This window comes from Embiotoca jacksoni, unplaced genomic scaffold (genome assembly GCF_022577435.1).
Source record: "Embiotoca jacksoni isolate LCO1_2020_lvr unplaced genomic scaffold, fEmbJac1.0.p SCAF_55, whole genome shotgun sequence".
NCBI lineage: Eukaryota > Metazoa > Chordata > Actinopteri > Embiotocidae > Embiotoca > Embiotoca jacksoni.
Genome location: NW_027185409.1, coordinates 163,980 through 183,912, shown reverse-complemented (window position 1 = coordinate 183,912; position 19,933 = coordinate 163,980). Strand labels below are relative to the sequence as shown.

General features: G+C 46.1%; 1 protein-coding gene across 1 annotated transcript in view; it reads right to left on the bottom strand.

Moving 5' to 3' along the window:
* jph3b (junctophilin 3b) overlaps window positions 1-17,723 on the bottom strand; it is a 37,228-nt gene extending 19,505 nt beyond the window's left edge. Inside the window, exons 1-3 of the mRNA XM_069172712.1 lie at window positions 15,616-17,723; window positions 3,191-3,677; window positions 1,150-1,515 (exon numbers count right to left, since the gene is read on the bottom strand). Of these exons, the coding sequence (XP_069028813.1) occupies window positions 1,150-1,515; window positions 3,191-3,677; window positions 15,616-15,997 (1,235 nt within the window). The 5' untranslated portion in view covers window positions 15,998-17,723. The remainder of the gene's footprint in view (window positions 1-1,149; window positions 1,516-3,190; window positions 3,678-15,615) is intronic.
* Window positions 17,724-19,933: the final 2,210 nt, after the last annotated feature.

Below are 19,933 nucleotides of genomic sequence, written 5' to 3'. Positions count from 1 at the left end.
GCCCGCCAGCCTAATACGGAAATTTATCTCTTTCGGTCTCTGTTTTTTTACTTTACCTCTTTTCCTTTTTTTTTTTAAATCGTCTCTTTCATGCTGACGAATCAACGTCGTGAAAATTTCAAAATACCGGTGAATATTTTACATTAAAAGCTACGATGCGAATTTGCGGCAATTTTTCCAGGAAAACTTCAAATTCACTCGTTCTTCAGCAAAAAAATCTGATGGATTCAAAATGGCAAAAATATATATCTTTTAAAAAAATCGGCACAGCTGATAATAAAGTATTACGATTTTCCACTTGTAGGAGGAAAGCATCGATATCTTTGTAAACCAAGCGCTCATTTAATTCTTTTAAACTGACACGGAGATCCTTTAAAACGCATCGCGGTTCACGTCAGTCGGGTTAAAGGTTACAACACCCGCAGTGCACGATGTGATTGGTCAATGCGTTAATTAGCGGCGTAAAAAAAAGCACCAAAAAAATGGACCTCTTTCCAAAATGAATGTTTTTCTGTTACGATCAGGAACGGTTTGGCTTCGCTCTCGCCGTGAACTCCTTAACCCTCATTTCACCTTAACCTTAATCCTGTCCTTAATCTGTCATTGATCTCCATTATAACGATGAGCGGAGCCATTCAAGAGTGTTCGCAGGCGGAGCGCACTTCCTGTACAGATATAAAACAAAACAAAAAAGAGTTTTAAATGCTTTTTAAAATCGTATTAAATGAACACGTAGGCCTGCAGTTCCACAAAAAAGTGAAATCTCTTACAACTGGAAGTGTGAATGAAACTAAAACAATACTTTTCTCATTCCCGCGATAAGACCACATTTCCCACAAACCCCGTCACCTACAGTTTTTCCGTAACTCTTCCGATTATTTAGCAGCAGTTATTTTTTGTTTTGTTTTTATAAAGCGAGTTTTGTTTGGAAAAAGCTACTTTATGCTGTAAAACTTTCAGCAGAGCTCCTGTTGTCCATTTGTGGAAAAGATCGGGTGATTTTGCAAAATTCGAAACTCCCGCCAACATTGTGGAGATTGCTTGAATTTGCGTTATTATTGCCATTGGAGGACAGAAAACACACACGCACACACACATCGTACATAACCCAAAGGAACGGGGAGAAAACACGATCTCTTGAGTTCCTACCTGGACAGCGCGATCTCCGCCTTCTGCCTGGAGATGTCCGCCGCCTTCTGCGCTCCCTCCACGGCCCGGTCCACCTTCTCCCGGATCTTGCTGGCCCGGAGGGGGATCAGGTTCTTCCTCTTGCCGCTCACCAGGACGTTCTGCTTGTACTTCCCTTCCTCTTTCGTGCCGTCGGGGAAGGCGGTGCAGCCGTAGCCGTGCCGCTTGTTGCTGAGCCACTCCCCCTCGTACTGCAGCCCGTCGGACCGCCGGCTCACGCCGTACCCGGTCCTCTTGTCGTTCTTCCACTCGCCGCAGTAGGTCTCCGTCGCCGTGGCGTCCACGTCGTCGTCGGCGACGGCCAACTCCGCGTCCGCATCCCCGAGGCTGGAAAAGGTGAAAGGTTAAAAAGTAAAACGAGCGTCGGGAAGTCTCATAACAATAATCTTAGTTTGAGAAAGAACCAAACAAGGTCAAGTTTAAAAGTGTCCAGAACAAACTAAAATGTTTTTGTTCAACTGTAAACAAGTTTTGGTTTCACATTGCATTAAAAAACTACTTACGTATGATTCATGTCTGTGATATGTTCATAACTTGCACCGTCCGGTGATAAAGAAAACTCGCACGTAAGAAAATGAGCGATTAATAGTCGTACATCTGATATATACCAGTTATAAATGTTGTATTTCATTTTACGGTTTGTTTTTCTGTGCAGTCGAATGGAAAAAAAACAAAAACAAACTAGAAGTTTCGTTCATTAACGTCTTTGCCAATAATTAATCAGACCAGATAAGCTTGCTGTCAGACAATTTGCCAACAAGCAGGTTAAGAGCTGCTGACTCTTGCCATCTTGTAATTAGAGCCTTTAAAAATAAACACCTCAATCCAGCGTACTCGGAATTTGATGTCAAGTGTTTTTTTTTTCCGAAGGCACGCGATGGATTCGTCGAAGATCCCGATGCTCTCGATTAAACGGGGCGGGTACTTTTTTAACAGGAACCGGGCCGGCTGAGCTCCGGGCCCTCGACCTCGAGGCCACTTTAGACTGCACGTCAATCCATTTCAAAGACACTTAAATAGGTCGGAGGCTTGTTGTTGTCGTGAATCTCTGTCCTCCAGATGAAGGACAGTCGTCTCTCGCTCACGATATACTCACGAGGCTCCCGAACACGTCTCAAAGTCATTACTGACAAGACTTTTAAAAGAAGAAACCACGATCTTGTAATAAACTCTAATTAAAAACTAATAAAACACACCGGGTCTGAAAAATGAGGGCGTTGCGGAAGTGCCTCAAGTTGCAATACCACCGAGTGCCACTAGCGGTCGGCTCCTTCTTACAGTCCATCTGAAAATAATCCCGTCGTTAATTAGAAAATAAGCTTCAAAAAATTTTTGGGGGCGTGTCCGTTTGATTGAGAGGTCTGTGGTGCGGTCAGGTGTCCGATTTGGGTGGGCGGGGCATAGTGTCCTCTGGTTTCCAATCAGATCAAGTCAGTCAGATCCACTACTTGCTCTCCCCCCCCCCCCACCCCCAGCTCGTCCAAATATGGTCACTTCTGGCTTCAAACTGGCAAACACCGAACTCGAGGCTTCATAAACGGCCGTTCACAAACCAACGGGTGACGTCGCTAATGGTTACCGCTTGGTTCCAACTAGTAAAAAGGTGAGCGTTGATTGCAGCCAAGTGGCCAGTCAACTTGGTGTCCCCCCCGTTGGGTGTTTTGAAGCCTCCAGTCTGTCATTTCAGCTGTCGCCATCTTGTTTTTTTTTTTTTTTTTTTCAAAAAAGATGTGACCATATTCGGACGAGGACACTATGCCCCGCCCACCAATACCAAGAAACCTGACCGCACCCCAGAAATGTCAATGAAAACAGAAACGCCCCCCAAACATAGTGGCCCTCAGTGGTATTGCACTTTAAGGCACTTCTGCATTGACTTGACTTTGCAGAGGTTGCGGAGACTACGTCCATTTTTTATCTCCAATCTGTGCCGGGAGCAGAGCCCCCAACCCCCCACCCCCACCACCACCACCACCCTTCAGTAATCTACTGCCTTCATTACCTGATGGTGGAGTTGATATCAGACGCAGCAGAGGACACGGTGCTCATCCCCGCCTCGCTCCTGAAGGAGCTCTGCTTGGACCTCTGGGAGGCCAGCGAGCTCCTGGACTCCGACTTCCTCAGCTTGAGCCCGGACAGGATGGACCTCCGGAAGAGGCCGCCTTTCCTCTTCCCCTTCAGCAGCTCGGCCTCGCTGTGCGCCGTCAGCACGAAGCCTCCGCGGGACACGGCGGGGCTGCTGCCGCTGCTGCCCGTGCTGCACATGGAGACGCTGGTGGTCAGCGTGCCGGGGACGGGGGGAGGACCGGGAACCACCGCCCCGGTCCGGTCCAGCAGAGCCGTGCCGTTGCTGTGCTCGGAACCGGAGCGGAGGGAGTTTATGGAGGTGCGGAGCGGCGAGCGGATGACGGCCGCCATGCCGTACGGGACGCTCTGACGGACTCCGTAGCCGTGACGCATCCCGCCGACCCACTGGCCCTGAAATGTTCCTGGAGGAAGACGAGAACAAATTTAACACCAACTCTAGGAAAATAAAGTTTCTATTGAAGCTCTAATCGATTACCAAGAGTTCAGACACACAAAATACTATGAAACCCGAAACATGAACGACTGATATTTAATAAAAGTCATTGAGCGAGAGTGAGCTACGAAGGAAGGCCATTCATTTTTCGTAACTCGACCGAACACTACATATAGTAGTACGGTATTGTTAAGTGTCGGAGAGTCTTCCTCAGTAACTCCTCCCACTTTTACGTACAGTACTGTAAAGTGTTGGGGGGAAGTGGGCGTGGCCTCCTCTCGCCCCTCCCCTCCATTCACACGGTGCCTCTGCACTACCCGCATTCCCTGCTGCATAACGGTCCTTACATCTCCATGTTGCTGGAAAAGTAGGGCATCCGAGTATGTGTGTTACCGTCGTTCCCCTCTCTCTCTCTTACAGTCAAACGGAAGTGTGTGTGTGTGTGTGTGTGTGTGTGTGTGTGTGTGTGTGTGTGTGTGTGTGTGTGTGTGTGTGTGTTCCAACAGGAGGCCAAGTGATCCATCCCGCCTGCCTGCCCGTACCTCTGATGTAACAGCACTCTGATTCATTCTGTGGCAAACGCACTCGCTCTCCCCGAACTACATGACCATATATGGCCTGCAACCGCGTCTCCATCGCACAAACACACAAACGTTTCCCTCGTGGGCTCGAGTGTCAGTGAAATGGGAAGTTGCTGAATGAAGTCGATCTTATGAGACGCACTCGAACGCGCACGCTAGCGCGCGCACGGCGCTTTTTAAAAGAAGCCTGACGGCGAGCTGGTGTGTTGAACCTGAAGCTGAACCTGTCGTCAGGACGACATGCTGCCTCTGATCCCTCATACCGGCACACACACACACACACACACACACACACACACACACACACACACACACACACACACAAACAAATAGGCTGTGTCAACGACAGCTGGCCAGCACATCTGGTCAGGCCTTTGTAATCACGTCAGGACGCAGATGTACGACCATCTGACAGACAGTTCAAAGAACACACACACCAACAAAGACTCGTGCAACAGCTTGGCAAGATTACCGTTTCATTAAATGGCCGTCGGGCCGCTCGAACGGGACAGCGAGACGGAGGGCAGCAGAAAAAGAAGAAGAAAAGATGCACCGAGCATCGCTTGTGTTTTATGCTGACGGTGCAGAAAACCAAAAATCGAACGACGGCGAAACAGCTAAAAAAAAAAATTTAAATAAAAAAATTTTACTATCTATTTGATTTGTTCATTGTTTTTTTTGTTTTTTGTTTTTTTATAAAGAATACGTTCTACATTTTGGGAAGTACATTTATTTCCTTTTATGCAGAGAATTTTTTGCGAACACTGTTCAACAGCAGCCTCTAAAAAAATGTCCATAAAGTTGAATCAACGCCTGAGAAACTGAACCTTTACTGTACTGTAAAAGAATACGTTCCACATTTATACTGAGAGTCAAATGACAAGTAAATATGAGCCTGAAAAGCGGGGGTGGGGGGGAAAGGGGGGCTCTCTGGGCTTCAGTCAAAGGTAATCAATAACTCACACTTTCATTTCATTCGTGGCCTTTTTTCGGGGAAGTTGCTGCTAAAGGGAAATAAAAACAGGCACATGACACGTACATACAAACCATAAAATAATAATTTACTGTTTTATACTTCAGCTAATAAACAGATTGGATCAATAAAATACGATTAATTAATGAGCTTTTAAAGCACCGCGAGGTGGATTTTGTTACGTAAGGACGGAGCCAGACTTCCTGCCTCCTGCTGTTTTTGAGGGATCGCGCTAAACTGGCTGTAGTTTCGTATCCACCGTGGAGGCTCGAGAGAGAGAGGCATCGATCTTCTCGTCTAACTATCGGCGAGAGAGAGCCAACGAACACATTTCCAAAATCGATGACGTTTTCCTTTAACTTCAAGTTGGACTGAGGTTTTAATATTCCCGTTATGGAACGTAAAACGAGTCTTAAAATGTATAAAGTACGATAAAGACCAGCTCGTAATTTACAACACATGCAGTTCGTGTGTGTTATGACATTGGAAACGTCCAACCTCTGTTCCTGTATGTCTGTTTCATAGCAACCAAAGTTTAATTTTAAAATGTCCATAACGTTGAATCAACACCTCAGAAACCTTCACAGAGGTAAGATTACTGTATTAATTACAGCCAGGTAAATGAATGAACAGCCTGTATGTGATGCCGTGTGCCGTGTGGAAACTGGGCTGCTTTTTTCCAAAAGTCTGCCTGTCGCTCTCCGTGGTGCTGAAAAAAAACACAGTGATTTTCCATCGATTTAAAAAAACAAAAAAAACATCTGCAGGTTTCAGTGAACACGAAGTCATGAACACGTCCGATGCTTCGCCTCCTTTAAGCCCCTCCTCTTATCACGTTTCACGAGGACCCCGTCACGGTTGTATTGGATATGTGGAGGCCTCAGACCCGAGGCCTACAGTTTGCAAAAAGGAAAATCCACTTCGCAGCTCGCACGCCAAAAACGATTTCTCCCCGACTCTGCCCGGAGGCCAACAGGAAAGCGCTCGGCGATCGTACGGGCCCGCGACTCCGGGCCGCGGCCGGCCGCACGGAAAAGGGTTAACGAGATCAAAGCTGCGGAAAACATCACAGAGGCTCAGCGGATTTCAGATCACGCGTCAACCCCCGGGCCGAATTCATAATTGTCTGTTTAACAAATGCGCGTGTCCGTTCTCTGTTTCTAGGTTGAACAAAAGCCGATCCGTCTCTCAGGGTTACGCGTTCCCGCTCAAAGGTTACGGCACACATGTCCAAATTTCACGAGGCTTCAAAAGAAATTCAGCCGCTTTGTCCGGGAGTCTGTTATTTAGTTATAAATCAGTTATTTCATGAATTATGAACGTGTTGTTTCGCCGTGTTAACGCTTTACACTCGCGTGTACGAGACAGACGGAGAGCGACAGCTTTTGGCGTAATAACACAAGAATAAAAGAATAGCGATACAAAAAAAGAGGAACGTACGCACTTTTCTCTGTGTTTGAGTTGTGGAAGTTTAATGGTATTTAATCTACGAACGCTCTTTATGTTGACGGGATATTCACGCTCTTTGTGCATTAAATTTAGTCAATTCTTTAGATTTCTCCAAATTTGCACTTTTATTAAACCCAACTCGTATTCTTGACACGTCCTTTGGAGTCTGGGTGGATCTGACTCTATCTGATTGGAAACCAGACGATACTACGTCCCGCCCACCGATAGCCGTATCCTGACTGCACCACAGGCCTGTCAATCAAACAGACACGCCCCCGAAAACAGGTCTTTTTGAATTTTATTTTCTAATGAATGAGGGATTATTTTCAGATGGACCTCCAGAAAACTAAAAAGGAGCGACTTTAGCTAACAACACCGAGATAACTTGAGACTATAACTGAGACTTTTATGTTGAATGGGAGTCTACGGAGGCTTTTTGGAGCCGACCTCTAGTGGCACTCGGTGGTATTGCAGCTTAAGTCGCTTCCGCGTCGGCCTCATTTTTCAGCCCCGGAAGCTACGAAACACTTTTATACAGTCACTGGACGTAACTGACATAACTCTACATGCATCTACAAGCTCGTACAGTTCGAGGCAGGACATCGTATTCAGTATTATTTATTATAACGTAGGGAGCTCCCTGCTACTTGCGGCTCTGCCCAAAGTTATCTCACTTCTGGAAATCTGTTTCCCAAACAGATGGTTTTGGGCAGTGAACCTGATCCTGATTAAGTGTCCTCGGTTGTCCTCTTCGTGCAACTAACTACAAGGTTGCAACCTTTTTAATGTTATTAGCTCATTGGTTGATTCTCTTAACCTTGAAAAACCCGCTGTAAGTCTCAGATTTGTTTTCTATTTAGTTTTGCAGGTCCTTGAACCGGTCACACCTCCACACTGCCCCCACAGGCCATGTGCATACTGCATCTTGTGCATGCGTTGGACTTGCACAACCATCGCTATTCAGCACTTGAAACTGGAGAAACTCGCTTTTATACTTCATGATTACTCTGATAAATGTTAGAAAATGTGGCACCCCATTCAATCTTATAACTTCAGTCCTACAGTTATTTTTTTTGGACACCCAGCATCAATTAATCTTTTCATATTGAATGCTTGAACAACTTTAACCTCCACTTTATTTTTATATATACGTATATATATATATATATTTTTTATTATTATTATTTATTCTCTGTCTTCTTATTTTTGTTTTTGGTCTTTTTTGCATTTGCATTGTACTTTTCTGTAAAAACGGAAAACTAATAAACACAATTTTAGAAAGAATAAACAAACGGACAAAAGTCACTGGGATAGGACAGTTGAAACGTATATTTTACTTAAAAAGATGTATTCCTATGATTAGTAAGTAAAAGACGCATTGCATATTGAATTCTGGACTGAATTTGCCTGTGAAAATTCAAATATAAAGATTAAAAAACTATAAAAGCCTCCCTCCTTGCAGACGCTCCTCTCTCCCTATCGATTTTCCTACAGTCCCTAAAAAATGTGGAGTTTCGGGGACGTTGTTGCACCACCTCGTCCGAAGCGCTTCCAGGGCAAAACTCCCTCATTAGTCTCTCCGGTTTATTCCTGCATGAGCAGCGGTGGTGCAGGGCAATCTTCCAAGATAGATATTCAGAGTTTTCATGTTTCAGACAGCTCCGCTAATCCTCACCACAAACATCAAACCACTCCCATTACGTAAACTAAAGCCCCGCGGTGGGGTTGTTGTGGTCGTGGGTGCGTGTTAGCAATGGCCCTGAAAAAATAATAATTAAAAAAATTAAAAAAAACACCACCAAAGCAGAGTGCAAGTGAGACTTCTGAATACTTTCTTTGTGCTGCACGTTTGTGGGAAATAATAATAATAATAATAATAATGAAAAAAAGAAGATGTACAGACTCTGAGGAGGTGGATTTTCTGACCCAAACATTTTAAGGGGGATGAGATGCTTTTTTCCTGCACTGATGTTCTTTTAGATAAAAGAAGATGCTATAATATGCTTCTTTTTTTTTTCTTTTAAATATTCAATGGATTCCTATTGTGTCTGAAAGTGATGCAGATTGTACAGAGAAAGAAATAATGAAGGCAGAGAGAAGCGAAGTTCAGAGAATCTGCTGACCCAGACACATCAAAGCGGGGAGGAAAAGCAACAACAACGCCGGCAGGAGGGAAGACGAGACGGTAACTATAACGACAGGGAGACGGGCAACATGCCGTCCCAGACGGGCGAAGGGATAAACATCGAGACGAGGCCGGACAAGCGTGTGGACGGACGAGCCGAAACGACGGTCAAATCGCTGAGAGCCACGGGGGGAGGGGAGGGGGGGAGGGAGGGGAGGGTCGGGGGTCGGCAGTTCAAAGCTAAACCTCTGCCTGCGTAAATCACTGTGTGGGACCGTTATCCGTTTAAGAGATTTTGCTTGGGCCCTTTTTCTGTCTGAGTCTTTCAGATTTCCATTTGAGGATTATTTATCTGCTCAGAAATTTCATGAAAAAGACCCGTTTTTTTTTTTTGTTGTTGTTGTTTTTTTGCTGTCTGTAAAACGTCCACACTTCGTCTGTCGTCTTTTGAGGCCGACGTTTCGATATCATCTCAGTTACAGTTTGTCCAAAATACAAAACGGGTTGTCTTCACTTACGGCTTTTTATTGAATTTTTTTTTTACTCACCACATCAATAACATAGAGACGACCTACAAATACACTAATACGCGTTGCTAATGTAACAGCGTGAAGTTTTCTCATAAACAAACACATTTGTTAGTGTATATAAGTTTTTAATTGACCGATTGCTGTGCGAGTCTGATACTAGAAAAAACTAAAACGTATTGCGTCACCACGTAACTCGTAACTCTGCAGAACTTCTGGGTTTTTGCTGCAGAAGTAAGAAAAGCTCATTTTTAAATGGCCCTGACCTTTATGGGGTAAACGGTCCGCACTTATTTAGCGGCTTTTTACCTTCAAGGTTTACGATTCCCACACCGACTGGAGGCAGAGCTGCCGGACAAGGTGCTCGCCAACCTTCTCAGAGTTCAGTGTTTTGCCCAAGGACACTTTTAGACAATTTAGACTGAAATGCCGACTTGGCGATTTCGTGGACAACCGATTCTCCCATCTGAGCCACAGCTGTCCCGTGTACAACAAATAAACAAAGCTTTGAAGCCCTTTTTTTTCATCCGGCTCGTTCTGTACGTTTAGATAAAGGACAGCAGTATTTTGAAATCAACCTAAATTTGTTTGTTTGTTCAATATTTATGTTTTCGTAAACCTTTAAGAAACACCATTTCCCATCTGACGGGGATTTTTCTCAGAAAATGGAAAGTAGCTGAGCGTCTGTGGCTAAAATGGCGGAGCGGGTTCCCGACGAATCGCAGGGTTGGCGAGTTCAATCCACACGACAAAGGTTCCTCGAGCAAGACGTTGAACCCAGGATTGCTCGTGAGATGCAAAAATTGAAAACAAAACGAAATTCTCTGAGGTGAAAAAGTTGACCGTTTTACCATTTAACCAAACTGTAAGTCCGAAGAGTTGCCGAAGCTCGTGAAACGAAGGCTGGTCCAGTTCTGCAAGTCGTCAAACGCTACGCAGGATACGGTTAAAATTTAGTTTTATTGGATGATAAGCTAATATATTGTAGTTCTAGTCTTATAGATACTTTATTAATCCCTCAAAGGGAAATGTTTACGTTACAGCAGCATACACAGAGCAAAGCAATAAAAATGAAGGTAGTAAGAAATATTTTTTTTGAAAATTGTTTTTAAATGCACATTATATACAAATAAAAATAGAATAATATTAAATTAAACTAAAACTAAACAACAGTGTTATTGTTGTGTGATGGATTTGGCCAGAGGTGAGTATTGTCTGATTGCAATAGATTAAATGTTTTTAATAATACACCTCCCTATCTTTTCTGTTTGTCATATTATATACGTATTTATATTTATTAGCCTCCGTGGCTTCCAGACGCCGTCCAGCAGCGGCGTTATAACCACAACTTGCATTTGAAGGCAGCGCGTGAACAAGCGAAGGGAATAAACGGGCAAAAGGTCATGAAGACACCAAAGAAGAAATCTGACATCTGACAAGCCGACATCCCAATTTATGGTCGGCGTGGCGACGCTCCCTCCGTCAGATTCGAGGCAGCGTTCGGGAACTGTGCGAAACTACCGAGAGGATTACAACCCTATCCATAGCAGGAAAAGTGCTTAACAGGATCATCTCGAACAGAATAAATGAATCAGCGAGCGTTCGGCTGCAGAAGCGGCACGTCGGGGTTTTTCCACGGAGAGAGAGATGCCGGACGGACCCGAGTCGCGACCGAGAAATACTCCGAAACACTTTCATCGTGAGGACTGCGGTCAGGAAAAGAAGGAGGCTCGACGTCGAGGCGATCACAAACGTCCAATTCTGTCCGACGCACAAACGGTCCAGTGGCACGTCAACCTCTAAATAAAGACGACTCGGCGATTGCAGAGAAAAGGATCCTCGACGTAAACTCGAACGATGGCGGTCGAAGAGTCCGGAAGAGTTCGTTACCTCCAAAAACACCAAAAGGAGGAAAAGAAGACGGCCGACAACAAACTGCCGCCGACGGGACGAGAGCAGGAAACACTCGGTTAAAAAAAACCAGCAAATAATTCCTTTAAATATCTTTCACGCAAATTTCTTTCTTTTTTTTTTAAAAGCCCCAAAACCTTCTGGTTTCAGGTTCAAACGTGAAATGTTGCTGTTTTTTTTTGTTGAAGACGAGAAAGTGTTTCCTTTCGACGGTTTATAGGTCGATGGGGTCACATCATGAATAAAAAAAGTGGCCTAACACGCGAACTCGTCCCCCGAAACGGACTTTATTTGGGTTTTGGACGGACAAAACAAACGTGGTGTTTAGTTTTTTTAAACTTTAGATTTTTATGAAACCAAAGGAACAGTTCAGAAACTGTTCGGTAGATTCGCCTTTCGCCGGGACCTGCTGTCGACCGATGTCGCTGGACGCGTCGTAGCCATGACAACCAGCATGAAGATGCTTTCCCCGGTGTCGAGAGTATAATTTAAACCGTGTTTGTTTGTTTTTTTTCTTCCCAAATTTGTCCGACCCCGTCGTATCCCAGCGTAGACACTAATTCACGTCGTCGCCGGGTGAGTTTAAACGGCGAGAAGTGAACTTATTATGTCGTCTTACGTAACGTGGTCGGAGCTGGAGCCGCTCCAGCGCCGGCAGCGGGCCTTTTAGCGAGCTGGCGGGAACGCTTGGACGGTTCTGATTTTTGATCGCAGCGTATTTTGGCCAACAGCTGGAGGACGGGAGGTTTCCAGGACGAAGCATCTGCGCCACTCGTATAAATGCTGTCACGCCTTTTTCCTTTTCAACGTTTTCTCTTCCTCTGAGGGTTTGAATCGGGGGAGATGAGGGCGGGGTGGAGGGGGGGGGGATGTGAAAGTCTCTTGTGTTGACACTGGCGTATCAGCTCGTCAGGCGCAACAGTCGCCGCCGCCGCTGTAATCTCTCACACTTACCGCCGCCGTACACAGTGACTGTCGTAATCTCTTTGTGACTCAGTTCATTTCTCACTAAAGTGATTACTGAATCTATTGCTCTTTTTTCTTTTTTTTTTTTTTGTCTTTCTACTTCACTTCCCTTTCTCTCTCTCTCTCTCTGTGTGTGTGTGTGTGTGTGTGTGTGTGTGTGTGTGTGTGTGTGTGTGCGCGGTTGGTAATCAGTCAGCTTAGCTCTTCATCTCGGGTAAACACCATTAGCCCCGGAAAAGGCCGAAGCCAGCCAATCGGAGCGCGGGTGCAGCCGGGCCCCGTCGGCCAATAGCGGCGCGGAACACCGAGTCCCTCGTGACACGGTGACCTGCTGCATGTCGGCGAGCGTTGCTATGGTAACCCTACTGTACAAGAGAGAGAGAGAGAGAGAGAGAGCGGCTCCGTTGAAAATGCGGCGGAGCGAGCGAGCGAGGGAGGAAGGAGAGGAGGCGGGAGGCGAGGAGAGAGAGAAACGTGGGAGAGCATCGAGAAGAATAAAAAAGACAAACAGCAGCAGGGCGAAGACGGAGGAGGAGCGTTTCCTAGAAATGTTGGCAGCAGGTGCAGTTGGAGGGGAAGTGTAGCCGGCTCATAAGTGCACAGCAGTGTTTTCAACAAAAAAATAAATAAATAAAAATAAAAACAAAAGGTACGTAGGCAGCAGAGCATCGTTTTGGACGCTTCGGGTGCCGCTGACTGATATCGCTTCGGACATGACGGATCCCCGAGGGTGCAAAAGGTAAAAATAAAAAATAAAAAAAACCTGAGAGCGACACGTGTCACCGGGGAAAAAAACAAAACCTCAAAAGAACGACGACCTCTTCGTGACAAGAGTTCATTTCACCGCCTTCATATGTTTTTATGTGAAACACCGCATGTCATTTCTTCAGTTGCATTTCTTCTATGAAAGGTGCATTACAAATAAAGTTTATTATTATTATTATATATATAGATAAATACTTTTTTTTTTTTAAAGTGCCAAAAAATGCTCACTTTTGACGGGTTTGAAAACATCTCTGAATGAACGCTATCGCCGCTCTATGTTTGCTAAAATAAAGGTGGTACATCTATCACAGCTGTTGTCGGATCGACCATGCTGCCCTTTTCTCTCTCTGCTCTCCTCTCACCTCCAGCGGGTTTGAGGCAGAAGCTCCGCCCACTTCTGAGCCCGGTTCTGTCTGAGTTTTTTCTTTCTCTCCCAGCTGATGTTGAATTGTTGAATTTCTCTGTACGATGCTGTAAAGTTCTGCCGTAAAGGACTTCTAACGTGTTGAAAGTGCCGTGAAATCACCTGCGCTGTGATTTGTCGCCTTATAAATAAAATGGAGTTGAAAGCTGGATTGAACGGCGAGCCTCCAGCTTCAACCTGGATCGACGCAAACTCTAGAAAAGTTTTATTTTCGCTCGGGGAGCTCCGTTAGCGACGACTTTTAAAAAGAACAGAAACTTAAAACAGACGAGCTGAAGATAACCGTGTTTTTTTTCTGTCCGTTTGTCTTCGTCGGTTCGTCTCCGTCTTAAAACAGTTTAGGCCGACAAACGAGTTCTATCACCTCTAAATAAAGGCCCGTTATAACAAGGACACCGAGTGCTGTTGGATCTGGATAAACACTCGTAACTAGGCCAACCTCTGCTGCATTTACTGTATGTGGGTTCAAATACTTCACAGTGACTCTCCAACACGTCCATTTTAGTCTCCCCCCCCCCTTTTTTTGTTGTTTTGTTTTCCTCTTTCTGTAATGATCTCCCTCATCTCCCACTTAGAGAGTAACCCTCGTGATAATCGGGATCGTCATCCGTCCACCTCCCTCCCGCCATGTGTTCGTTATTTAACTGATCCATTCATCTTATCGGCCTGTGCATCTGTTGATTCATGCATTCCTCCCGTCTGTCCGTCCGTCCGTCCCATCTGTCTGGTTATCCATCTTCTCCATTGTCCCGAATCAACGCCCCCCCCCCCCTCCTTTCCCCCCTCCCCCAACCTCCCTCCTCCTCCTCCTCCCCCTTTAAAAACCATTCTGGTCTGCGGATTTTATCGGGCTGCTCTGGTTTATGATTCGTGTGTGTGTGTGTGTGTGTGTGTGTGTGTGTGTGTGTGTGTGTGTGTGTGTGTGTTGTAAAACGGCCTCCCTGTTGCAGAGTTACGTAACGAGGCTTTACGCTTCGTGTACGCTTCCGTCAACTCGGCCGCCGGACCTCGGCGTGCGAGCGGTTTTCGTCGCGTACGCCCGAGTGTGCGTTTCTGTACATTTAAGCACAACGGCGTGTTGACGTGTTGACGGAGTTCAACTTCGGGGCAAACGCGCTGACGATTCACAGGGTGGGGTCCACAAAGGGAAGATATCATTCATTAAAAATGAAGGATTTCATATTTCAGCTTTTTACCGCAGTCAAAATGAAAGATGACCGGCGACCGAAGACGAGGTTCGGGCGTGTTGAAGAAGAAGAAGAAGAACTGTGGAAACTTTTAGTCGGATTTGATTTAACAAACCAAATATCAGCAAAAGCAGCTTTGTGCTTCACGCAAACGATCGGCAAACACGGGTCAAACATCAGTTGGCACGCCGATGTTAGCGTTCAGTTTTGTCGGCGTACCGGAGCGAATTTGCGGGCGTATTTCATAACACGGGTGTAATTAAACACCCCAAAATAAAAAGGTAAGGCTGGATTAAAGACAAAATCCTCCCTGTTAAATCTTTACAATCAGTTAATCACTTTATTTATTTGGGACTTGTTAGTTTGTGAGCTGCCGTCCCTCCAACCTTTTACTCATCCCCTTAAGACCGCATGGCCTGAATTGAACGCCTCCAAAATACACAGCGTGTCCTCAAGCAGCTGAATTGAGGGGTTGAGTGTTGGGAGGAAGGAGGAGGAAGGAGGAGGGGGGAGGAGGAGGAGGAAGGAGGAGGAAGGAGGAGGGGGGAGGAGGAGGAGGAAGGAGGAGGAGGAGGAGGAGGAAGGAGGAGGAGGAGGAAGGAGGAGGAGAGCGAAAAAAATCACAGTAGAGATTCGTTTTCGAAGGCTGTCCTGATACAACCTCCTGCCGCTGCATGAATGTGTGTGTGTGTGTGTGTGTGTGTGTGTGTGTGTGTGTGTGTGTGTGTGTGTTGAGCAGGAACGATGACCTGAGAAGACCTCTAGAAAAAACAACAACAACCCTCCTCCTCCAGAACATCTGCCACCAGCCTGTCCATCACCGTCCACCAGGAGCTCGTTTCGCGGAGGACCGGTTTGTCCAACGTCGCCCGGCGACGGGCCGCCGCTCGTTTCAAACGAGCCTTCTGTCGGCGCCCGACGACCAACCGCCCCCGACCAGAAAAAAAAACAACCACACAAACACGACACCCACAATGCATCTGCGCCTCCCCTCTTACCTCCGTCCGAGTACGTCTCCGTCCCGTATCCGTCCTGCAGCCCGTTGTTCCACGTGCCCTCGTACTTCCCGCTCGTCCCCGTGCTCTCCCGCACGCCGTAGCGTCCTTTGAAGCCGTGCGTCCACTCGCCCTTGTACACCCAGCGGCCCTTGTTCTCCACGCCCACGCCGTGTCTCTTGCCCTGAGCCCAGGTGCCCTGGTAGGTGTTGCCGCTGGGCCAGGTGTAGACGCCCAGCAGCTCGAAGCCGTGGGCCCAGGAGCCGCAGTACTCGCCCTGGCCCTTGGGTCCCGTGCAGATCCCGTGGCCGTGCGCCTTGCCCTCCTCCCACCCGCCGCAGTATGACCCCCCATCGTCAAAGTTGAACCTGCCGCCAGTGGACATGCATGAAACAGGTCTTGGCAATTCCCCCGAAGCCGCGACAAAAAGAAAAAGGAAAAGGAAAAGAAAACGAAGGGAGGACGAAGAAGACGGACAGGGTTGGTGCTAGGACCGAACCACGGAGCCGAGTCTGGAGGTCAGGGGTGAGGAGGAAGAAGAGGAGGAGGAGGAGGAGGAGGAGGAGGAGGAGGAGAGAGTGGGAGGGAGAGAACTCCCACACAAATCAAGAAATGCCACCTCTTGTTTCTCAAGCAGCTCGAAGGAGAAGAAGAAGAAGAAGAGGAGGAGGAGGAGGAGGAGGAAGGAGAAACGAGGTGAAGGAGAAGTCGTGGCCCCCCCTCCCCCCTCTCACAGGTGTGTCAGGTGGGGGAAAAAAAAGGTGCGCCGTTCACACCATCCTGCAGGCGGGCTCTCTTCCGAAGCTTTGGGCTAGCGCTCCCGGGCTTCTCCGTGACAGGTGCAGGCGAGCGAGGAGGCGAGCGGCCATTATCCTCTCCCGGCAGCGGCTGGAAGCGTCGGGCGGCTCCGGCGGCCCGCCATCGGCCCTGCCTGCACTTCAAGTCTACGACACGACCGGAAAAACTCGTCCTCCTCCTACTCTGTTCCTCCCGCTCCTTTCCGCTCAGGCCCACTCGTTCTGCCGCCTCCTACCTGACGGTGCCTCCACCTCTCTGGGGTGCAGCAGCAGCGGCAGCAGCGGCGGCGGCGAGCCGAGAAGTTTCCCCCCACGGTGGAGGGCCCTGCGAAACCTTTCGAGCCTCCGGCATAAGACGCCACCCTGGATCAGCACCGAGGCGCCACCTGGAGCGGTGACATGTCGTCTGATGAAGACACACCGGAACAAATTATTGGAAAAAAAAAAAAAAAAAGGACTCTCCTCCTCGGGAAATGTTTTTTTTTTTTTTTTTTTCAAGTCTGGATGATCAGACAGTAAAAAGACATTTAAAAAAAAAAAAAAAAAAAGTCAGACTTTGTCAGACTTCGTCTTCTTATTCTCAGCCTTCACACACACACACACACACTCACACACACTCACACACACACACACTCACACACACACTGTGCGCTTTGGACACACACATGCATAGAGAGAGGGAGAGACAGAAACAACACCACCAGGTAATCTGCTGCCTTTTCTCTCGCTTCTTCTTTTATTTTTTTATCTGTCCTGTGGTGCCGGAGAGCAGCAATGCAGTCTCCTGCCTCATGCACGCATACACTGCATGCAGGCACACACACACACACACACACACACACACACACACACACAATGAAAATAAACAAGTGAATTGATTAATTTCTCCTCCTCTCTCTCTCTCTCTCTCTCAGTCCGTCTGTAGATCTTTAATCCACTGCGTCCATAAGTGGTTTATCCTCTGCGTGGGTTGCCTTCAGGTGCTTTATGATGAAAATAAACATCCATCGGTAGGATCCACGTTAATGGTGCCGCGCCGTCCTTTTCTTCAGCATCTCCTGCTCGTCTCCATGTTTCCCCCCAACGGAGCGCCGGGCTGACGCACAGCACTGCTGCTGTCTCGCTCTTACAATCTCTTCTTCTTCTCTCCTCCTACGACTGGATCTCTCTCTCTCTCTCTCTCTCTCTCTCTCTCTCTGTGTGTGTGTGTGTGTGTGTGTGTGTGTGTGTGTGTCTCAGAAAATCTGCTCATTAGAGGACTGTTCCAGTGCAGCCGACCAACCAACCAACCACCTCCCTCCTCCTCCTCCTCCTCTTCCTCCTCCCCAGCTCAATAGCACGCTCCAGCTCTTAAAGCAACAGACACTCAACACAAAGTCAACCTGTTTTTTTTTTTCTCCCTCCCTCCCTCCCTTTCTCCCTCCCTTTCTCCCTCCCTCCCTCCCTCTCTCCCTCACCTGTAGCTTCTTTAATCTCTCGCTCGGCCTTTTTCGTTTTTCTTCGTCTCGTCGGCCCGAAATTCGACCAACCATCACGTCACGATCTCGAAACGGTTTAATATTGATTATTTAAAAAAAAAATAAAACAAAAGCTCAAGAGATCCGTCTCCGCATTTGTATTCGTACCTGATGTTAACGCGGTTTATTTGCTTTAAACTTCGCGCGTTGGTTTTTTTCGGCTCAGATTTTGGAAAACAACAAAGCGTGTTATCGTAATTATGCAGACGACACGCACATTTACATAACTATCGCCGGGGGGATTATAATCCCACACAAAGGGGCTGTAAACGCATTGAACAAATCACACGAGTGGAATGTGCCGGAATTTTTCTTCAATTAAACGAAGATAAAACAGAAGTCGTTGTTTTCGGTGCTCGAGGACGAACGACTGGAAGTCGGCTTCGATCGGCCGATGTGGAAAAAAAACAAACACAAACCGAGCCAGAAATGTGCCGTCGAGGATTCAGACCTGAAATCTGAGCGGCCACGTCGAGGCAATCACAAAATCAGCCGACTGTCACCTGAAGAATATATCGAGGATTAGAGGATTTATGTCTCGTCGGGATTTGGAAAAACATTCATCTTCAGTCGACTCAAACCAAAGAATCCACTTTAAAATGCTGCTGCTGGTTTAGAAACACTGAACCAGATTTAAGGATGTTCATTCATTTCTTCCATTTCTGCATTTTATTCTGTATTTTATTTCTTAAGCTGCACTGCAACTTTTTATCCTTATTTTTTTTTTTTTAGCTTGTTTAATGTTTTAATGACTGTTTTTAATGTTTTAATCACCTGTTCTTAATTGTTTTTAAATGTCTTTATCTTATTTTGATCGTATGCGTATTTTGTCATTTTTTTCTTATTGTGTACCTTTTTTCTTTATTTTTTTTTTCCCTAACTGCGTTTCTATGCTGCTGTGACGACTAAATTTCCTCACTGTGGGATTAATAGAGTCTTATCTTCTCTTATCTCATCTTATCTTCTCTTATGCATGCGGGGAAGTTGCCTTTGCGTCATAACCGAGGACACTAAAGCGTTTCAGGTGTGAAAGGTGCCTCGTGGAAACACAGAATTAACAAATTCAAATTGAGAATCAAAACAAATCAATTCTGGATTCTGTTGATTAAATCAAATCTGAATTTTCTTAGATGACTTTGGTTATCGCGGGTTTCATCTTTAATCGCTTAACAAATGGAGGCCTGATGAATAATTAACCCGGAAACGAGTGCCCGTCTCGGTCCTGCTTCATATCTTGTAATATATTCTGTGCTCAGTGTCATATTTGTTGTTATTTTTAGCTCGACTGCACCTTCCTCACTACGCAGCCTTCCCCTATACGTGCTCGTATTCGACCTTATATCATCTTGTTCTGGAGTTTTAATATGTCGCCGAGCGGGGAGGCAATATGTTTTTATACTCGCTATCAATAACCGCAGCCTCCCATTATTGTTTTCTATTATCAGCCGTATTGTTTAGCGTCCTTTTCCTGCCTCCTTCTTTATTTCTGTAGACACGCTTCTGTGTTCAACATATCACTAAACATATTATGGCATAAAGAAATATTACTTTTTTTTTTTTTTTTACAGCTCTCTCCCCATGTTTAATGGAAGTATTAAATTAAATCAAATAAGATCATTTTTCTCATTTTCTGTACGGTAAATATGAAGCTGCTGCCAGCCGCCTGTTAGCTTAGCTTAGACAGGCAAACGTTAACTTTGCATGACAACGGGACTAAAGGACGTTACTGCAATTAAATAAACAAGATTTAACATGTTAACTATAGTGAGATGGTAGATAAAAATTTTTTTTTAAAGTTTAGGTTTCAAAACACATTCTGTAAATAATTGTGTCCGACTTTTTCTTGGTCCTCGGATAAAAGCTTATTTGTGTCACATTAAAAAAAAAGCGTCTCCACTAAATGAATTTATCTTTCTCAGAAATGTGGATCGTAAATATATTTGCTGCAGTTACATTCAGAGTTGGTACGACTCACCCGTCCGCTCGCTCGCTGTGAGCCAGTCAGCT